Source organism: Ursus arctos, unplaced genomic scaffold (assembly GCF_023065955.2).
Source record: "Ursus arctos isolate Adak ecotype North America unplaced genomic scaffold, UrsArc2.0 scaffold_1, whole genome shotgun sequence".
NCBI lineage: Eukaryota > Metazoa > Chordata > Mammalia > Carnivora > Ursidae > Ursus > Ursus arctos.
Window position 1 is genome coordinate 26,592,662 of NW_026622763.1, and position 22,085 is coordinate 26,614,746.

The 22,085-nt window shown below is 37.0% G+C and overlaps 1 protein-coding gene across 1 annotated transcript in view; it reads left to right on the plus strand.

Annotated features, from left to right (window-relative positions):
* Positions 1-22,085, plus strand: part of ARHGAP15 (Rho GTPase activating protein 15) — a 596,409-nt gene that overhangs the window by 88,145 nt on the left and 486,179 nt on the right. Inside the window, exons 4-5 of the mRNA XM_026510055.4 lie at positions 1,279-1,340; positions 12,450-12,537. Of these exons, the coding sequence (XP_026365840.1) occupies positions 1,279-1,340; positions 12,450-12,537 (150 nt within the window). The remainder of the gene's footprint in view (positions 1-1,278; positions 1,341-12,449; positions 12,538-22,085) is intronic.

The window sequence follows — 22,085 nt, forward strand, 5'->3', positions numbered from 1 at the left end:
GTCTAATTTATAAATTAAATTTTATCTCAGGTATGTATGTATAGGAAAGAACATAGCATATATATGATTTGGTACTACAGACGGTTTGGGGCATCCACTGGGGGTTTTGAGGTCTCGGTATCTTCTTCAGATAAGGGGGCACTACTGTAAATGGACAATTACAATATGACCAAATAAGTGCTATGCTAGTGGTAATGGCAGAATAAAAATGGGGATTTGGGATAGGGGCACCTAAAGGGGATTGCGGAGGAATCTTGGAAGGACCCTCTAACAATAGACAGACAAATTTCATTTTAAAGTAGATTTAATGTATTTAGGAGTTTATGGGTTGGAGACATGGTGGGGTGGAGTATTACCATCAGGGGAAAGCATATAGTGTGCCATTGAGGGACTGTGGTCCTTGGCCTTAGGCATATGACTTCTAAAAACTTTTAGCATTTACGCAGGGAAGAAGGTTGAAGGGCAATTCATCCATAGTGAAAAGATGGAACACAGGGTAAGGACTTGAGATAAGGGTATGTGGGAAAGACAGGGAAAGTGGCAATAGGGTGCTCAGAAATCAAAACGCCTATTAAAGCCTTTGCTGGGAGTCAACTCATCACAATTTGCATTGTACACTTATTTACCCTAGAACTCCACCTAAACCTCTGTAAAGTTATCATAAATTATTGAATCTCCTTTAAGAAACTTGCCGTTGTATTAGCAATGAGAGCCAATAAATACAAATAGGAAAGGAAGCAAATCCACATTATGGAAGAAGATAACAGTGTTTCTTGGTGACTGAACAAAATGCATGAAATGTCACTCTTTTAAATGCCTTCCATGGTTCAACTGGTTCAGATACTTGGTTCCACCGAATTCTTTCCACTTCCTGGCCTCAGCAGATACATGCGGTGGTGAGGATTGGAAGTGAAAAGGAAGAAGTTTTCTAAGGATGATCAGTAAAATTAAGGAAGGCATTAAATTTGTTTTTGTTTTGCCATTTTTAATCAGTTTTGTAAGCAAGTGACTTCAATGCCCAGAAGGAAAAGTGAGTAAAGGTGTATCACCGTCTCACGAATCATTCACATTACTCTTTGTAATCTTTCTTTTGGAATTTACCAGCTTGTAATGACTATGATCTTGCAGGCACTTCCCATAAGCTATATATGCATTATTAATGAAGTTCTATGACTGGAAACTTCCGTCACTGCAATGACTGTTGGAAAGCATAGGTTCATTCAAAATAATAATGCATAGGGGTTTGTCACAGCTTTAATATATGCATTCTTTTTGCAGATGGTTGAAAAAGAAGGTTATCTTCAGAAAGCTAAAATTGCAGATGGTGGAAAGAAACTAAGGTAATAAAAGTTCCTGAATTCACTTTTAGATAACTATGATAGTTCTCCATCTCCTCGACTTGTGTCACTGGTGCTGTTTAGAAAGGAAGGCCCTATGGCATAAGACGAGAATATTTCCCTCTGCTATCACTATGATCCACATTATTTTTAATATAATTACAGTTTTCCAATAAAGCACTACATTCTATATTGTTGCACATAATATTAAATGAAGTGCTTCTTGTCCCCCTGGAACTTGAAATCTTAAAAAAAAACATGCAAATAAATAAAATAATGGATCTTGATTTTTGAGATTAACAGATTAAGTGATGAGTGCTCTCATTTTTCAGTATATAAAGATCTCCCTACAATACGTTAAGAACATAATTTTTGAAGATTGGGGGGTTTGAAATACATTTGCTGCTCAGATAAAAATAATTTGAGAAAAACAAAAGGAAAATAAAATCATCCGTCAGATAGAAGGTTGAATATTGTCACATTTGGAGTTGAAATGAACACAGAGTCGGTAAGAGAAATTAGAAAAGAAAATAAAAATTCCCCATGCAACAGCACCAAGAAAAAACCTCAAAAGAAAAAATGAGGTTGATAGAAATGTAGAGAAAGATGCTAGACATTCTCTATGATTTGGGATATTTAGAAATAATCATTTCCATTTTAGAATGTTTCCTATTTCTCATATACATACTATTATGTACTTAGCTTTGTGCTAGGTGATATGCAAGCTACAAAGATATGTATAAGGTACTCAAATTGGGAGACAAGGCATTTACTTATGACTGTATTATTAACAGTTAACATCATAAAGGATGAATGTACTAATTAGCGATACAATGGGACACTTGTTAATTGTATAATGCAATTCATTACTGGAATGGCACTCTTGCCAACAGTAGACCATAAAGTATGCTTTTGTTTGCTGCCTGTAATGGAGTATGTATATATTTATTTAAAAGAAGTAAAACTGGAGACAACAACATCCATAATTCTGCTGCTTAAAAGAGCTATTTTAATTTAGAACGAACTCTATTTTTGGCTTATATTGTGTTTTATTCTGGGATAGTAAACAGGGCCTTGAACCCCCTTCTACACTGTTTCTGTGTAGTAACCTTGCAGCCACACTCCCTTGAAGGGTCTAGGAGAGACATGAATAGGACGGAAGGTCAAATGCAAAGCTGCTTTAAGAGACTGGACTGGTCCCCACCTCAGTGGATAATCTGACTTAAGGAGTTGGGCTCTGAAAGAGCAACAGGGTGTTTTGACTTTGGCTAACTCAGCCTAGTGTCCTCCTTTTCCTTGGACCTCATTCCCAATTACACCAGCTCTAGGGAGTAGTGCTGACGGTGTAGAAATGACTCTTCCCAAGATGAATAAGTCAAGACCCTCTCTTACCTTACCAGTTACGTGCTGACAAAGTGTAAAGAGGGACAGAAAAAGACCCAAGGACCTGTCTGAGTTACCACTTCAGCTCTCACTGGGGCTTGGTAGGGGAGAGAAGGTGAGAGCTGAAAGGAAAGCCTCATGCATGAAAGAGGAGGAGATACTGAAAGGAATCCCAGAAAATAAAGATGATGCCCCGGTTTTGCCTGTAAACCATCCTTATAAAATTTTTTCCTGGAGGGTGATGTCAAGGAAAAAAAAAAAAAAAAGAACAGAACAAGGCCCTTTCCCCAACTCACTCACATGAATACATTTTCAGGCAGTTTCAATCAGTGTGTATACCATTTTGTATTTGTTTCATTTGTTGTTACTTTAATCAGTTTGCAAATCATTTTTGTGCTCTAGTTTAAATTCATATAAACATTAGTTTGTACTCTGTTTTATTGTTATTTCAATCAGTTTGCCTACAATTATGCATTCTTTCAGCTTTTTTTCATTTAAAGCTATATACATTTTAGTTTCCTTTTTTTTTTAACATCAGGTGCACAGAATTGAGTTGATTTTACTGTTCAGTGTTGGCTTTGTATTATCATCATTCTGGTTTTATTTTATCCTCAGTCTCCAATTCTCATGTCAATCCCCTGTAGAATGTACGTTCATCAAATCCACTCTCCTTATTCTCATGTGGTTATATGTGTGGCATTCTAGTAAATAGTGTGTAGTTGTGAGTATGTGAATGTGTCCTAAATTGCATAAGCCTTTTGTGTTATATACTTCCTTCTGTTTCTTATTACTTTTATTCAGTGTTAGTGTTTGGACATGGATCTGTATCTATATATTTAAAATGAATTCACTTCTTCCAACTGCTGCCCATTTTGCCACTGTGTACATACACCAGATTTTACTTAATCTCTCATCAGTGGACCCCTAAAGTGTCCCTAACTCCTTCCATCCCCCCAAAGAACCCTGCAATAAGCCACATATATATCTCTCCTTACGCACCCGTTAGGTATTGTCTTTGGGGCATATACCCAGGAGTGAAGGATTGCTTGGTGATAAGATACACATATTTATAAATCCATTGAGTGCTTCTGTCAGACTTCCTCCTGAATGAGTACCCGAGTTCACACTCCTGCAAAGCAGAAGGGAGCTCGTCCTGCCGTCATCACATCACACAGTATTATATAACTCTCAATTTTACAAGTTGATAGTGAGAGAATGTTACTACAACGTTGCCTTTATCTTTATTTCCTCTCATTGGCATTTCAGTTGAGCATTGCCTCATCCGTTTAGAGTTAGTCAAGTTCTGCGTTTGGAGAATTGCCTAGGTATCAACTTCAACTATTTTCTGTTGATCTCCTCACTTTATTTTTGAAAGAACTCCTAATATCATTGAGGTAGTGATACTTTGTCAACTTCGGACTTTTTCAATATCTCCTCCAAGTCAATGACCAAAAATCTCTAACTTTGATCCACATTGTTCTGTAATTTTACTCTTTATTGCTTTGTTCTTTTTTTTAATAAACACTTTACGAATTGAACACTGTAGATGTAGTCACTTGTTTCATAACATATAATATCCCACCGGGTGGATGTAATGCCGTAATATACCAAACCATTCCCACACTCCTCTTTTGTTTGAATTTTAAGATGATTCCAGTCTTATACTAAAATAAGTATAATTGCAGCAAAACTCCTGTTCTTTGTCAATGTTTCTTTTATTTTTTAAGATAAATGCGAAGCCCGGAATACCTGATTAAATCACATAACCATTTTTTAATGTTATGTATTGCCATAATGCTTGTCCAAAGAGTCGGTGTGTTTTTGTAGCTAGCAACAAAGTGGTCAGTTTAATCATAACCTTAAAAAATTGTATAGTTTTTATCCCGTTGAAAATTTAGTAACTATTAAATAGTATACCATGATTGCTATAGTTTGTATTTCTAATATAAATGTCTTTTGATTGCCTTTTGCCCACTCATCAAGGTACTTTATATCTGTTATACATTTTAATGTGTTAATAAACAGCATTACTAGATGCTTACTCTGTCAAGTACTTAGCAAAATGCTTCACCAGTAATACTGAAATGATACTCTAAGATAAGCTCTATTATTATTTTACTTTCAAATTTACAAATGAAGAAAATTGATCACTGGTATTAACCTCTCCTTTCTCCCAAACCTTACCGTATGTATAGTTAGTACCAGATTTTAGCCCCGTCTTCTGTTTAAAGTAGGTTAGGTTTTTCTCTCTTGTTAGAAGCCTCTTAGGGCCAGGAAGCAAAAACTGTCTTGTTATTTCATACCATTAACAGTACTAAGGGCTTCAATTATCACTTAGCAAACATTATTTTATTACTCTCTATAAAGTTTTCTGTTAAAAACTCCATGAAATCTTATCCCCGTCATGCATTGTGTTTTTATTTTCCTTCCTTCCTCTCCTTTTCCTTTTTGTTAACTTCCCTCTTTTATATGTTTTTCTCTCTCTTTCTAAGAAGACTTTGACCTCTCTCTGAATATGAACAAGAGTGGGTAAAAGGAAGGAGAACTCATTGGCTATATCTTACATTCATAAAGGGCCATAAGTTTAACCTTGTCTTGAAATGGTGTTCTTTTTTTAAAAAAAATATTTAATTAATTAATTTATTTGACAGAGAGAGAGAGAGAGAGAGACAGCCAGTGAGAGAGGGAACACAAGCAGGGGGAGTGGGAGAGGAAGAAGCAGGCTCCCAGCACGGAGCATGGAGCCCGATACGGGGCTCGATCCCAGGACCCTGGGATCATGACCTGAGCCGAAGGCAGACGCTTAACGACTGAGCCACCCAGGTGCCCCTGAAATGGTGTTCTATAAATTACCACTGATACACAGACAGGATTGAAAGCTGAATACATTCATCACTCAACTTTAATTTTCTTAATTGTTAACATTGAAAATATGTTTTACTTCTCTGGTGAAGTTTTGGAATTCCTTCATTTTGGAACTTCCATCCCCAAAAAGAAGTAGCCCCAGCCCCTTTGAAGCTCTGTGAGACCCTAGTGAAAAGCTATTTTCAATACTTTCATTTACAAAAGGCACCTGACAGTGTAGACACCATGTCTCCACATACACTTGTCACTTTGACTTCATGCCTAGCCCTTCATCATCTCACTTGTGGTTCTGCACTTCTGATCACATCTAGCTGTCCCTCTGCTTTGCTCTTTGGGGCATGGAAAGTACTTGGGGGTGAAAAGATGAGCAGAAGAGGGGTATGGGAAGAAAAGGAGTGAAGGTAGTGCAGTGTTTGTCTAGTAGTGCCCATTTTCATCCCAGAGCCTGGAACTGTGAGACCTTTGTTTTTCTTTTTCTTTCTTTCCCTTTCTTTCTTTCTTTCTTTTCTTTTCTTTTCTTTTCTTTTCTTTTCTTTTCTTTTCTTTTTAACAATTGTTTCTCAGAAGAGACTTCCTTTAGAACATGATGCCGAAGTACCCTGCTAATGTGAACTTATTTTTTCTTTAGTACTTTCTGCTCAGGTTCCCAGTAAATTCTTCCAGGCTGAATTGTCTTTTTCTCCTTTTACGCTCAGTAGTGAAGACTGGAGGGAAGATTTGGATAGTACAGAATACAGAAGTTAAGTTCTAAAAGTTTGCTTTAGTTTTAGTGTTTCCATCATATGCTCTGTTATAATTTCCGACATCTGATATATCACTCTTTGAATATACCAAGATTTTGCATTTCTTGTAATACTGACAGAGATGTGTGTATTTATACTTCAGTGTCTCTTTGGCCCACTTTTAGCAGTGGCAACTTACAAGAGACTTGGAGTATGAGGGAGAAGAAATAATTTCCTAACCTAGCAGTTTGAGAATGAGTAAGAACACTTAAGAGTGACCAAGGGATTTTATGGACAATCAGTCAGGGATACTAGACTAAATCACTTTCACTCCCACCACGGTGGGGACTCATGTCAAACCCAGTGTGATCAAATCAGATAACAAAGGCAGGTCCCCCAAGAAAGTCCGATATTATGATGTTGTCTCATACGTATTTTCCTCTGACTTTTGGTTGGCCACCCATCATTACCTAAGGGAGGCATAGGAGAGGTGGGCGTAGGATATAAAACAAACGAATGTATGAAACCTGAGCTCAAGCTAACAAAGTCTTATAATGGCAATGAATCTTTTAAGAACGATTTTCCATCAAGCTGTCTTCAGAGAAGCAGTTACAAAGTTGCTGTTATTATGTGCTGCCACCCGGTGTCCATTTTGTAGAATGCAAAGAGTTTTCTGCCTGGCGGATGGCTGTGTTGTTTTTTGGGGTTTGGGGGGATTTCCCCCGTCCCACCTCCACAACAGGGGGTTTGTTTTAGGAAAGTTTTGTCAAGTGTCTCACTTGGATAAAATGGCCCACCAATTGCATACATGTAAATAGTTGTCATTCAAATTTAGTTCCTCCCCCTCCTAATTGTAGTAAGCCCCTTTTCCCATCTTCAGGGTGATTTGGATTTTTTTGCCAAAAGAAAAATAATATAAACACTGCATTTCTTGAGCCACAATCTGTTTCTTGCATTGAATCGCTCGTACCAATAGCAATCCCTCACCTGATTGTCATCCATAGTTTGTGGGGAGACTGTCCACCTATTCCTAACACCTCTGATGCACTAAGGTGGAATATTTCCTGAGCTTCCTTAGCCCTAAATCAACCCAATAGTTTGTGTTTTTCCCCCTCCATGTGGAAGAATAGGAAAAAAAATCTCTGTACAGTTTAGATAATGAGGTGAGGCATTAATTGGCCCCCACCAATGGATAAATTTACCTACTAGCCATCATGGGAAGGTAGGGAAGAAAGGGCCTGTAACATCCCAAGTCAGGCAAGAAATGGCTCGGCTCCAAGGAGAAGGACGTTTAAGTGCTTGTTTGACAAAAGTTCTTTATCTCCCTTTCTCAGAGCCTATGATGAGGCTCTGCATAGACATGCTCGACATGACTCAGGGAGAGCTGCACGTCCCCTGCTCTGGAGACAAGATACAGCCGAGTGAATGTGCTCATCAGGGTCCAGGAGAGTTGGCTTGACTCCCATATTTATGAGTTCGCTGCCCTTGGGCAGGATGTGGACTCACTAAACTTCGGTTTGCTCTTCTGTAATATGAGGTATTACCCACCTGCCAGTGCCGTGTGCTTTGTGTTTATTGCCTGTGTCCCCCTGAGTTAAAGGGAAACTCTTTGAGGTCTCTCCTATTTGCCTGTATGTATTCAGTCCTCGGAATTGTGACTGTTGTGTGGTAGATGCTCCATAGATACCGGTGACTGACTCTGCGTTTTAACTACTTGACACGTCCAAAATACCAGGTGTAATCCCTAGCACGGAGTGGGGACCAAAGCATGCATAATAGCTCATCTTACCGACACACGTCTGAGAGGTCAGAAAGACCTCAGGAGACAGCTCAGGATTGTCAGTAGAATTATAAATTAGAAGCAAATATACTAAACCAGAAGCAGTAGATAGTTGTTTTTTATAATGCTAAGAATGACATATCAAAACACTAGGGAACTAAGAACTGAAAAGAGAAATATAGGAGATTCGTGCTTTTGTGGTACTTGTTAGTGAGTAACAGTAACCACAGAGCAGGAAAAATCTAGAGATGAGACCCCCCTGAAATGTGAGAGTCCTTATAAACTTTTGCTCAAAAACCTGTAATGAGCACCTACTAAATGTCAGATACTATTTCAGAAGTGGAAAAGCTTGAGAGGTCAGGGATGATGTCCATCTCTTTGGGGGAGGTAGGGGATTAGATGGACTTTTTCTCCGTTCTGAAAACTGCTTCATCCTTGAAAGGTTTATTTTAAAAGTCTCATCAGAAACTGTGAAACTTACCTGTTTTGGCTAAGCCCTGAAAGTTCGCAGGAGTCACTTGCTTCCCGAGTTGTCTTCAACATACCGGACAGTAGTCACCTATTAAGGATTTGGGTGCAGAGAGAAAGCATTAAAGGTTCAAGTCAGGGCAAAACCTTGCCAACCTACCCCTTTCACAACTCTCTCCAGAGCTGACAATGTCATCCAAGTGGCTCCTGTGTTACAATAAGGAGCTGAGGAAGCTCTTGCACGGGTATCCTGAGAACTACAGGCAGCACATGCCAAACCCATCAGATGGGGAATGAACCAGACAGATATTGTGACAAAAATGGTCGAATGCCCAGAGTACCTCATTCAGAGAGTCAGGTTCCGACTTAAGTCATAGGTTAAAAGTTGTTCCCCTGATGTGAATTCTCAGCCACTCCTAGACTACAGACTTTTGACTCACTTCCTGGTTGTATGATCGTCACTGACTGCAGATGAGTCCGACCAGAATAATTCCCCAGCAGAGCAGGAAAGAGACAGAGGTACCATCATTAGGAGCGCACCCCTGCTTCCAGCTTCTTCTGAGGAGTTGAATGGTCCTTTGCGTGACTCCTTTAAATCCGTGCAACTTCTAAAGGAAGTGGAGTTTGGAAGTGGTGGGCCTTTGCTCTGCTCTTTCAATTAGCATCAGGTAAGATAGTTTATAAGGAAGCCTACATGGCTTCTGCCTTGTCACAGGCTATGCACACTGGCTTTTATAATGTGAGCATTTCAACCAAAACCATGGTGAAATCTGACATTGACAATCTCCTTAGCAAAGATAGTAACACTCAATCCTTAAAAAAAAGACAGCATAAATTAGTGACCGGATTCTAGGCTTTAGAGTCCGTGAAACTGGGTTTGACTCTAAATCTAACTGGCCTTATTAAGTAAGTTACCTCAACTCTGTGCACCTCATTTTCTGTATTGTAAATGGACATACTAGTATCTTCGTTATGTTTTTTGTGGAACTAAATCGAACTTTAGTAGGTACTCAAAATAATTTATGTTTATTTTTAAAGAGAATGAAAAAAACTGAAATGAAATTAGGGCATCTAAAAAGTTGACAACAGTATTTCTTCTTTTTTTTGAAATAAAATTATTTTAAGCAAATTGGAAAAATCTTCACTTTTATTCTAACACTATAGAGACGTTGTTATTCATAAATTCAAAATGAAATAACACTGTATGTAAAGTGTCAGAGCAATTCATATTACTAAGTCTCCAAGGCCTGCAGTTCTTACCCTCTTTGACTTGTTCATCACATTCACCTACGAGGGAACATTTCATAGCAGTTCAAAGTTCTAACAAAGAACCATGAGATAATTCAATTTCATGCAACTTCATTTCTAACCAGTTCCAGTTCCAAGTTTAGGGAAGAGAAGGGTAATGCCAACACGTTCTGTAAACGATCAACATCTGAAACAGATTCAAATCAGAACCATTTATCCAGGGCTCACTATAGACTGGAAGCAAATAAGGTATAGTATCTCCCTGCCAGGAGATGAAAAATATAGTGGGAAATATAACAGGCAGGTTAAATATGGGTTCCATCAGTCTGAGGGTGTTCCATATTCCCTGATCACATACTGTCAAAATAAGGGGTAGAGATAAATGATGCCCAGTGTAGACCAGCAGTCCTTCCAATGTTTTTCTTTTTTCTATCTGGGGTCAGCTAATGTTATGACCTGCATAGAGACAAGGCTATGGCTGCCCCAATTTATTTCACTGCTCCTGGTGCCTAAAAGGACAAGAGGGCTCTAGGGGAAAAGAGGGTGAAGGTCTATATGGCTTTCTGTGTTGGCGTTGTTTTTTTCACCTTTTTCATTGTTTGATAGAAAAAGTGACTCTTTGAAGACAATTGGGTTCAAGAACATAATGTTCATATTTGCATGTTGGAATTCACATATTGTTTGTTTTGTTTCTGTTTATCGTGTTGGGGTTTTTTTTTAGCACAATGGTGCATGGTTAAGAAAGCTTCAGGCACGTAAGAGCAATCTAATCTTGTTGTAAATATCAACTTTATTGAATCAAAACTGTCCTTTCAATCAAACCTCTGAATTCTAAGAAGCAAGTGGAAATAACTACACAGGGATCGTCAATGGTCATTTTAAATACGTTTTTGGGTAGGTTTTTATTGACCTGAAGAAAGTCTTTCTTGTAAACTGTTTTTCCTACCACTTTTATAAAATGAATTCAGTTATTTTGAAGTGAGTGTTAAACCAAAGCCAACTGCAGCAGTATGATATAACGGATAGAAAAGTACATTAATCTCTTTAATGTTTTACCATCTACAAAAGGACATTCTTTACAACACATATATACACATCTAATTGCTGAAGTAATACGTTCAATGCAAGAAATTTGATAAACAGCAAGAAATAGAAAGGAAAATCAAAAGTTGTAATTTTATCACCTGATTTAACTATTGTTATACCCAGCTCTTTTTCCCCATGCCTAAAGTCCAGTCGTTGACTCAGTGAATATGTGTGTAGTGCCTCCTCTGTGCTAGGCACCTGGGCATACTTCTGTAAGCACGAAATGCTTTTTATCATTTTGAGGGTATTTTAGGATGGGGAGAGATAGAGGTGAAATGTACAAAAATTATTTTTTTAATTTATCATAAGTCCTGTGTAAGGAAGTCACAGATGGCATTTTAGGACATAATATTTGAACTGCTGATGAATGAGAGTTAATCATCAGAAAGGGCTCAGATGGGAGAATACAGTCTTAGGCAAATGAACAGGACAGGGTTGTAAACTACATATGGTATTATGGTCTTCATTAAAATCTACCCATATCAGTATTTTTTCATAGCATAGGGTTTATTATTTCATTATAGGAATCTATTACATGTAATTTATACAAATAAACTTTTAAAATATATTTTAGGTCCACAATGAAGAAATAACAGTTCACTTCATTCTTGTGCCCACAGCCTTAACAACTTATGAGATGACTAATTTAGGATAAACTTAAATTCATAGGAATGGACTCATTTAGTCAAAAGACAAACACATTTTAAAAGATTTTTTTTAAAAAAAACTTATTGCCAAATTCACTCCAGGAAGATGTGCTCGTGTACTTTCCCACCAAAATCGTATGGGAGAATTCATTTTTTTCACCCTTTCAGTCACCCTTGGTATTATTCCTTCTAATTCCTGACAATTTGATTGGCAGAGATGGAAAAATCATTTCACTGTTTTGATTTGCATTTCTTTGATTTCTAGTGAGATTCAATATTAAAATAATATTTTGGGGCTGCCTAGGTCGCTCAGTTGGTTAAGTGTCAATTGTTAATTTTGGCTCAGGTCATGATCTCAGCGTTGTGAGGTTGAGCCCCATATAGGGCTCCTCACTGGGTGTGGAGCCTGCTTAAGATTTTCTTAAGATTCTCCCTCTCCCTCTGCTCTCAAAAAAAAAAAAAAAAAAAAAAAAAAAAAAGATTGAACTAGGCAATGATACATTAGCTGGTTAGTTTTTCAGATTCTGAAATATACTGAAATAATGAAGAGAAGTAACAATGAAGGGAGGGTTCAGATTTCTGTTTTTACTTTGCTATTTTTGGCTTGTCGTGGAAACACTCTCAAGTAGGGGACATGGCTACACGAAAATTGGAGTTTTAGTACTTGAAAAAGATTTTGTGAGGATCTCCAAATGAGAAATGTTTACTATAAATGCCATGATTTTTAAAAATTACAGAATGTCTTTATTATTACCCAAATTCCATACCACCTATAGATTTTAATAAAGAAAATACTTTTATGAAGACTACTTAAAAATACAGTCTCTACTCCTTCCAAATGTTGCTGATACAATATCTTTGAATGATTTCTTCAAGTGATAATGCTTTTTTTTTTCTCTTCTCTTTTCCTAAGGAAAAACTGGTCTACTTCCTGGATTGTTCTTTCTAGTCGAAAACTCGAATTTTACAAAGAATCTAAGCAGCAGGCTCTGTCTAACATGGTAGGTAGTTCTGCTTCTACTATTATCATCTTCACAGAAATAGTATTGAATTAAAAGTTTGGTTTCATCAGAAATCACACTCAAGCGTCCAAGCTACCAACGACTGAAAGCAGATGGAGGAAATGACTCAATAAACTTTTAATCAGATGAAGGAAAAATAGAACTTAGTGTCTGTTTTATTAAGTGGTGCATTTGGAGAATAATCACAAAATGAGATGAATGGTGAGCAACTATCTAGTAATGTGAAGGTAACACTTTAAATTAAGGTGCCATTTATAAATGCTTTATTCTTATTTATGAAATGATCACTAAATGCAGCTACTTGCTCAAATAATGTATTATAAAGTATGTTATAAAATGCATTAGTAATAAATGCTTAACGGATGAGACTATGGGAAGCTGTTTTAAAGAATATTATAAGACGTAAATCCTATTAAACCATGTATGTGCATCTTTAATACATGAATTTAAGTTGTTATCTTGCATGCTATAAAGTGCTTCATACATTAATAAATAATAATAAACTGTTTATAAATGGCACCTTAATATAGGGTGTTACCAATGAGGAAACACTCTAAGTTAACAAAGTGATTTTTTGTCTTAGTCTAACTGCGACATTCACTAAATCCAGCTAACTTTCTGAATATTTCTGACTCCGTCTAATGGAACTAATACAATTTCTGTATCCCGTAGTTATTACATAAAGTGAAGTTTGTAGGGTTTCTCTATTGTACCTGGAGGAGGACCTTACATATGCCTACAGAGATTTGACAGTGATAGTAAGTAGGAGCATATCCGAGCTAGTTACGGGGGCAGTTCAAGCTCAAACCCTTGCTGCCCAAGCACCAGAGCTGCCACTCGATGAAGGAGACGGTGGGCAGGCAGCATGTCTGACAGCCTCCTGATTAGGAAGGACGCCGGGCAGGAACCAACCTGCCATACCCCATCGGCCTGATGGGCGGCAGGGAAAGGGGTCGCCTGGCAGGAGTTAACCACAATGAACTAATTTGTATTTGGCAGGTAATAAAACGATGGAAAGTTCTTTGCTTTCCAGCCACTAGTCCTGTTTGCTATGTAATCCTCTTTAAATAGGAAATAGAAAATCATTTGCTAGGAGATGTTTGTTTGTTTGTTTTTAAATAGAAGAACAAAAGGTAGCATTTGGCTTGTTCCTGATAATTGCAATAGTCTTTATCCCCAAGTGGCTTGCTGATTTTGGAATCTCGGTGTGGTCCAATCTGTAAACTAATTATAAATAAATTAAAAATACATCTCAATCCTTTGTATTTTTAATTTAAACGGCCTCAGAAATTTGTTCTAGCCTTTTGTTTTGTTTTTATTTGGGGGCTACAGTAAGGTTGAGATAATCTTTTTAAGAAAAATAAAGTACCCCTAAGGGCCAGGCACAAAACAACTCCCATCCACTCCGGGGTCCTTTGTCTTCCTTTTGAATGAGTTCTAAAGGGGGAGGCAGGAAAAGGAGGAAAAGTCGCTTGCCTCGCAAGTTTGGCTGCTGAGAAATGATCTTCCTCCCGCTGGGTGAGAAGGACTCCACCGGAGCAGCGTTTATGTGAATGTTCTGGGAGAATGGGAGAGATCAGATTCCAAATTAAAGCATTTGCTTTATTTTTATTTTATTATTTTAATCTCCTTGTCCCAGGACCGGGAGATATAATTATCAGCTGCTTAATGTTATACAGGTGAAAGAAAGCTCCTTTTTTCAATTGGAGGCAAACCTTTCAAGTCCGCTCACTAATTGCCTGCCTCCAGTTCAACCTTCCCAGTTGTAAATTGACAATAGATTTTACTTTTAGAAGAAATTCGTTAACGTTTTTTGGCAGTCCCTATTTATGACTCCTGGCCCCATTTTCAATGCTCTTCTGGTTTCTCCCAGGCACTCATCTTCAAAGTGAATTCAGGGCAGGAACTAACTGCGTTTTGTGGTAAATGGGGAAGAGAATTACAGATTCCTGTTTGTACTGCATGAATTGTCGTGCTAGTCAACTTCTTGGATACATTTCTAACCAAGTATTAAAGGCCTAGTGGGATAGCCCACATTTACCAATTCCAGTCTCAGAGAAACGATACGATGATTGCCAGGCCTTGATTAAAGATGCTGTGGTTTTATTTTGAAAGAGATTTATGCTCAAGTTTCTGAATTTCCCTTGCACCCCCTTACACATGTCCTGGTATTGTTCATTGTGCTTCTGGGAAAAAGTCTGTCCTTTCCTCCAAGGGGTCAGTAGAAACTGACTGAGTAGTACAAAATGTGCTTTAAAGAGTAAATGGCATTTTAATCTTTATAGGAATGATCTTTGAATGTTAATGCAGTGGTAAGACAAAGCAGCAAAGTAGCTAGGAGCTGGGCTTTGAAGTTCAACCACAGGGGACCTCATGCCAGTTTTGCTGCTTAGGAGCTGACAAAGTTATTCAACTTCTTTGAGCTTCAGAATCCTCATCTGTAAAATGGGGATACTGATATCTGCCAAGAGAATCAATCGAGAGTGAAATTAGTTAATAAAAGAAAAAATAAATAGTAGCCGTATATTAATGATTATAGTCTAATATACTTTATCGAAATATAGAAATATATTCTATAGTATGTAATACAGGGCATAATATAGTTATAACATATTTTTACAGCATATTAGTTTTGTACTTGAACTGATGCAGACATATGTAGAGGAGAAAATACATCAATTGAAGGAACACCATCATATATGGTCTCCAAAAAGAGAACTGTGTATCCATAGGCAGCATAAATGTTGGGTCTAAGCACTGAATAATTCTGAAAGTGAAGCCATCGCTCTAGATGTTATCTCTTGCATAACCATATACATTTTCCTGGGCCCTCATCTTCCTCCCCTGGCTCTTACCCTGTGACTTTCACATTTAATATAGCAGGTCACCAGATGTGCCTGATCCCGCATTCCATGTTTGACCATTTTTCTTTCTCACTGAAATTCTTTCAGTTTGTAGACAAGTCTGATTTCTATCAAATGCAGCCCCCTCCTGGAAATAGACACCGGTGTGTGTAAATGAGAGATTCATAGGTTTTGGCTTCTCAGTGACCTCCTGTTCAAGGAAAAAGAGGACTGACTCATTGTCTTTGCTTGTTTGTTTGCTTGTTTTTAGTAAGAACATTCAAGAGTAACCTACCACTTCCTACCACTGTCACTTTCTAACAGAAAGGGCGTCATAAACTATCCCAATCCCAAATCTAGCTAGGATAAAACCTCAGAATGCAACACGGTAGTCTTTAGCAAAATGGGAAACTATCCCCCTTTTATGTCTAAATACCTTGTCTCTGTTTTGTTCACTTCATCTTGGACCAGAGAGAGTTTGGTCAAGACTGGCCGGCCCTCCTGTGTAAAGGAGCCTTTGAAAACCATTGGTGTCACTACACCCAGATTTCCTGGATTATGAGGGAAAGGATGACGCTCATGTTGTCATCGTTTTTTACATACTCCAATTTGTAACGTACTTTAAATGTTTAAAATATGGTCATTGAAAAATAGTGCAGAAACCATTTTTAGTAGAATGTACAGTAGATATGTGTATTTTAAAAGTTATTAATCAAACTCCTACATAACCACCACCTAAATCAATACTCGGTCAGCCTTCTAGAAGCCTCACGCCCTGCCATTCATCCCTGTACCATCCAGTTTCTTCCCTTGCCACAGAGTTCGATGCATTTTAGTCATTATTTTATAAACTTCCATTTTTTCCCCACCTGTATCTCTAGCCCTTAAGAAATCTAGCTTACTTTGCTTAGTTTTGAATTTATATAAATGGAAACACAGTGTATGCTTCTTTTGTTTTTTGCCTCTTTCTCTAAATATGTCATGCTTTTTCTTTTCATTTTTTTTTCTTCCATACATTTTTTTTTTCTTTGCACTGGTTTAAGTGGTGCCTTTTGTTTCTATTTTGTTAGTGGCTTGCTTAGGATTACAGCATTGATAACTTATCAAAGCCTAAAGCTAAGCAAACCCTTTACCCTCTTCCAAAATATTACCTTAGAATATTTTTAATCCATGTATCCTCTTCTGACATAGATGCTATTATTGTGTGATATTTTAATTCTTTCTTCTTCTTTTTTTTAACACCACCAGACAGGTTTTTGTTTGTTTGTTTGTTTTGTTTTTTTAATAGAGTTGTATTGGTTTGATATTTGCTATGTTCTTTGCCATTTACTTCTTCCTTCATTTTCTAGGAAGATCTTTTTCTTTTGTTTGAAGTATATTCTGAGAAATTCCTGTAGTAAAGGTCTTACAGTAACAACCTATCTCAGTGTCTGCTTGTTTCAAATGTCTCTATTTCTCCCTCATTCTGGAAATATATATATTCTCTCCGGATATAGAATTTTGAGTTGGCAGTTACTTTCTTTCAGCACATCAAAAATGTTATTCCACTATTTTCTGTCATATATTGTTATGATCAAGAAGCTACCTTAGTTTAACTGCTGTTATCTGGCTGCTCATAATATAGTTATCATTCACTTTGTTTTCCCACAGTTTTATTCCTCCTGCCAGGATTGCCTTGAAATTGTTTATAACTGTCACTAATATATTTTAGAAAATTATCTTATTATTACTTATTATTTTGCTATTATCTTTTCAAATGAAACTTCTTTTATATTTTCTTTTATTTTTTTTCTAAGCCTCTAGTTAAACCTACATTGTCTTCTCACTCTATTCTCCACATTTTACATTCTTCTTAAAATCTTTTTTGTCTTTCTGAACTGCACTCCAAACCATTTCTCTTGATTTATCTTCTAATTCTTTAATTCAATCTCCCTTTGTGGTAAACGTCTTCATTTCAATTATTGTGATTTTCATTTCTAGAAAATTTTTTTAAATTTATATGTCATTTGTGATACTTGCCTCTTCAGATATTTTCCAGACTCCCTTCTACTTCATTAAAATTAGAAGCCCATGGTTGTTTTATATTCTGTGTGTTGTGACATAACATCTGAAGTCTGCATCAGTTTGTTTCTGCTGCTTCTCTTTTGCTTTGTTTCCTTGTGTGTCTGGTTATTTTTGACTGCATGCTAATCATTTATTCCTGGGACAAACGTGTCCTACTCCAGAATATTTAGCATTTTTCTTGGAGGGTCTGGGACAGTCCAGTGATTGATTAGCCCCATCTAAGTTAACAGTTTAAAACTCTTAAATTTTGTATACATAATAGGAGAGTATACAACTTCTCAGACAGAATTTTTCTTCAGTTTTCCTTTTTTTCCCCTTCTTTCACATTGCTCATCTACAAAGGCAGTTTTCTTTATAATCCCTTGAGTTAGAGAAAGGGAGCAAGTTTAACATTGGTTCTCCTTTATTCTTTCATAAGACCTCAGGCAGCAGCCTTTCCATTATTCTGTGAAGTCAATTGACCAAAGTTCAACCATATAGTATAAAAAAATGCCCTCAGGCAGAGAGCACTTATGTTGATTTGATATTCAGCTTTCCTCTCTGGGTTCAGATTCTCATTTCCCAAAAATATTTACCCTAGCAGCTCCCACTATTCTATAGGCTTTCAATATTTTTAAGGTAATTTTAAAAAGAAGTATTTTATCCAGCATTTTTCATTGTTTTCAGTGAAGAGTTGATCTAAATAGCATAGTTTCTCATTTACAATCTACCTCACTTTCATTTAAATATGCATTTGGTTAATCAAGTTTGTGCTATTTATATAAGCCTTGGTAGGAAAAGACTTCATAAGAATATGTATTGAAATCCTACAATGAACAGCTTGCTCATTAGGGCTACATATAAGGCATAGAGATATAATCAAGATATAGTCTTTGCTTTATAGCATCTTTGCCAAAAAATAGGGTGAGATGAAATAAGAAACATAAAAGAGTTTTTCTGAGATTTAAAGGAGGGAGAGCTCACATCTGTGAAAGATTTGAATTGGGCCTTGAAGGATGGTTATAATTTCAATATGTGGAGATTTGTGGGCAGGGAATTCCAGTGAATTAAAAAATATGAACGATGACATGAAACTGAGAATGGGCAAGGTCTGTGTGCTAAAAAGAGAAATGAGGTTTTTTTCTTTTCTTTCTTTTTTTTTTTTTTGGTTGGAAGATAAGATTTAAAAAAAAGCGGGGGGGCTTGAGAAGAGTACCAAGAATGGAGATTTGCTACCAGGGGCAAATCTTTAAAAAGGCGTGCCAATATTCTCCAGATATCTTCACCCTAGAATAATCTATCATCGCTGTTCTTTTAATAAATACATACTGAACAGAAGTATGACCCAGGTGTTACGTATCTTCAAAGGACAAGGCCTATCATGGAAAAAGGCAAGAGAGGAAGTTGATTCTTCGAGAATCATGGCTTCATCTCATTTAGTCCAAGAGGAAAAAGCTTTGCCTCGAAAGGCATCTACATTATATTTGCTTTATCTGTTTAAAGAAGCCCCATAAAAACAAGAGCTGTCAGTTTGGCTTCTCCTCTGAGGTTGCGTGTCTCAGGTACACTTGTCTATTTTAGTGTCAGTGAAGTATTTCAATCAGCTCCAGCACTTCAAGTACAGTCTGCCTCCGAGCACCTGCTGTGCTTTGTGATTTTAAAGCTTCTGCTTGATATGGACTGGAACCGTACTCTAGCCATGGGATGTGACAAATATGCATTCTTGGTTTAAAAAAAAAAAAAGACAGATTGCGTTATGGGAGAGAAGCTTTGTAATTTAGAGCCCTCATATTTATTGATTCTACAAAGAATTAACAACTCCTAACAGGTGTCTCACAATGTGTTTTTAAACCCTAGAGGTACCAGATGAATAATATACAATCCCTGCTCTTAAGGTGCTTATCTTCTGATAGAGGAGATAGAATCATATGTAGGTTTATTATAACAATACAAGACTTAAGCGATTATATATGGTGGGGAACCATCGATCTAGCTACTGGTAATTCTTTCCCAGGGAAACTCTTTTCCAAGTGATGCTCAGCCTGTATATCTCTCCATTTGTTCATTCTGCAAAATCACTGAGCATCCTTGTGTTTAAGCCGCTATGCTAGGTGTTATGAAACATACAAAAATGAATCCGACTCCGATCTTTCCCTTGAGGGTCTAGAAACAAATACGAAGTATGCCCATAAATCGAGTAATTGTAGTGAAAAAGTGGATATTGATAGTTGCTCCAAAATGGCATGAAGAGAGGCATGAGTTAGTTTTATAGTATCTCAGGAAAGAGAGATTGGCTTCCAACTGGAAAAGATTCTAAATATATCTGTCGAGGAAGTGACAGTTGAGCATGTTTTGAAGGATGAATTGGATTTTGAGACAGAAATGGGGTGAAAGGGACATTTTATGTAGAAATAAGGGAGTAGCTGATAATAAAACGTAGGAAATTGATTCTTGTATTTATTATACAGATATGTATTGAAATCTTGCCCTGCCCCATGCACTATGTGCTAATCATTGTTCTTGAAAATGATTCTTGGAAGTTCCCTAAGGCCTAGGGTGAATGTGCCTTCATCCAGACTATTTTGCATTTCTTCTATGAGTTGCCTGGATGCACCTAGCAGTGAAAGATTGCCTCAAGATAAGTTGAGGAACAGGAAGCACTCCAGTTTGTTTGGAAAGTCCATGTGGAACCAGCTTAGGAAAGACCTTGAACAGGATTGTGAACAGAGATAATTTCATTCTGTAAGCACCCTCGAGCTCTTTGCAACCAATACTATCTTTAAATTAAGGCAGATTCAGAGTTTACAGAGACAGTTTTGAGGAATTAAGATATATATATTTTTTCTACTTTTAACACAAAGAAGAAAGGACTTATTAAATGAGTTGGGAGATATGTTCTAAAAATCTGGTGAAACAGAGGAAAGCCATTAGGCCTGTGCTCTTATTGACAAAGAAAATGGCAAAACGGCTAAGTTGTCATCGGTATGGCCTAATGCACTTAACGAATCACAGGGCATCCTCTCACTCAGAAAATACTTTAATATTCTCACATGTCCTTGACCATTCGCAGTATGGTCCTCTCTAAAGAAGTCCTAGTGCAAGGAAAGCAGGCGGAGCAATTCATCTGAGAGAACTGTGAATATCCCATCCCAAGAACATGGGCTTATCAGCACATCAGTGAGCCCCAGTAGCAAACCAGGATTATTTTCATGTGATTCCAGAATATATGTTTTGTGTCATACCTACTAAAATAAACACACTGTGGAAAGTTTATTTGCGGTTTAAGAAATTTCTCTTGTCTCCACATCCATCAAAATTCAGACCAAGTGGACCTTACTCTCATCAGTCAGCTGTTTCTGTTATATTTATCCCTCAATGCTCACAAATCCTAGTTAACATAAACCTAGTCTGACATAAATTCGAAAGCCTTATAAACATTTTAGGCAATATTTCTCCCCTAAAATTGTATGGTTCTGAAACCAGTATGTTCAGTATGGAGGCTACATGTTCATTACGTGTGTAACTTTTTGGGGCGGGGGCTACTTTTATTTTTTCCCCTTTACACTGTACTGATAATTTTTTTAAAAGATTTTATTTATTCATTTGAGAGAGAGCACAAGCAGGAGGAGAGGCAGAGGGAGAGGGAGAAGCAGAGTCCCTGCTGAGCTGGGAGCCCAATGTGGGATTTGATCCCAAGACCTAGAGATCATGACCTGAGCTGAGGGCAGACGCTTAACTATCTGAGCCACCCAGGTGCCCCTGTACTGATAATTTTTATTCAGAGGCAAACACTGGCATATTGTACTTTTAATGACAGAAAACTTTTCCAAGGCATTTAATAAACTATTAACTTTTTCAAACCACTCATTCAGCCATAACCTTGAAAGCAAAAAAAGAATAACATGAAGGGCCTCATTAAAATAATTTGTTTACTTTTGTAATATTGTTTACTTCCAATGCAAATAATGAACACAAGCATTAATTAAATAATGCAATACATCTAATGCTCATTTACTGTAGTATGGCTTTAATAACAAAATGGACTTATTATGGGAGTAAAATGATGTGATTTAGCAAAAAGATGAAAATAGTTTCAATCAGAAAGCTATTCATGAATTATTGAGTATTCTGTGCAAAATGAATATGGAATTATTTTATCTTTGAAAAGTGGGTATTGAGCCCTTATTCAGATCCCTGCTCGAAAAGATCATAAACATTGGAGGGGTAAACAATAGATCTACCAAACTTAGACTAATGAAAGCATCTAAATTTCTGCTTAATATTTTAATTCTCCTAATGATAGTGCTCTGGCAAAGTCAGCATGTTAACATCGGGACAGTTTCTAGTATATAGCCACAGACTACACGATCATATGGCCTCATCAGACCTTTAAAAATCAGAAAAAAACAATAGTCTGAAATCTAGGGGGTGATGGATTGAGATAGAAAGAAAGAAAGAAAGAAAGAAAGAAAGAAAGAAAGAGAAGAAGAAGAAGAAAGAAAGAAAGAAAGAAAGAAAGAAAAAAAGAAATGAATTCTGTTTTATTAGCATAAACATTGTAAGGAAAAATATGAAATCAAGTTGATCAATATTACTATAAATGAAGCCATGTCCTTTGGTTATAATTCTCTCAAGATTTAG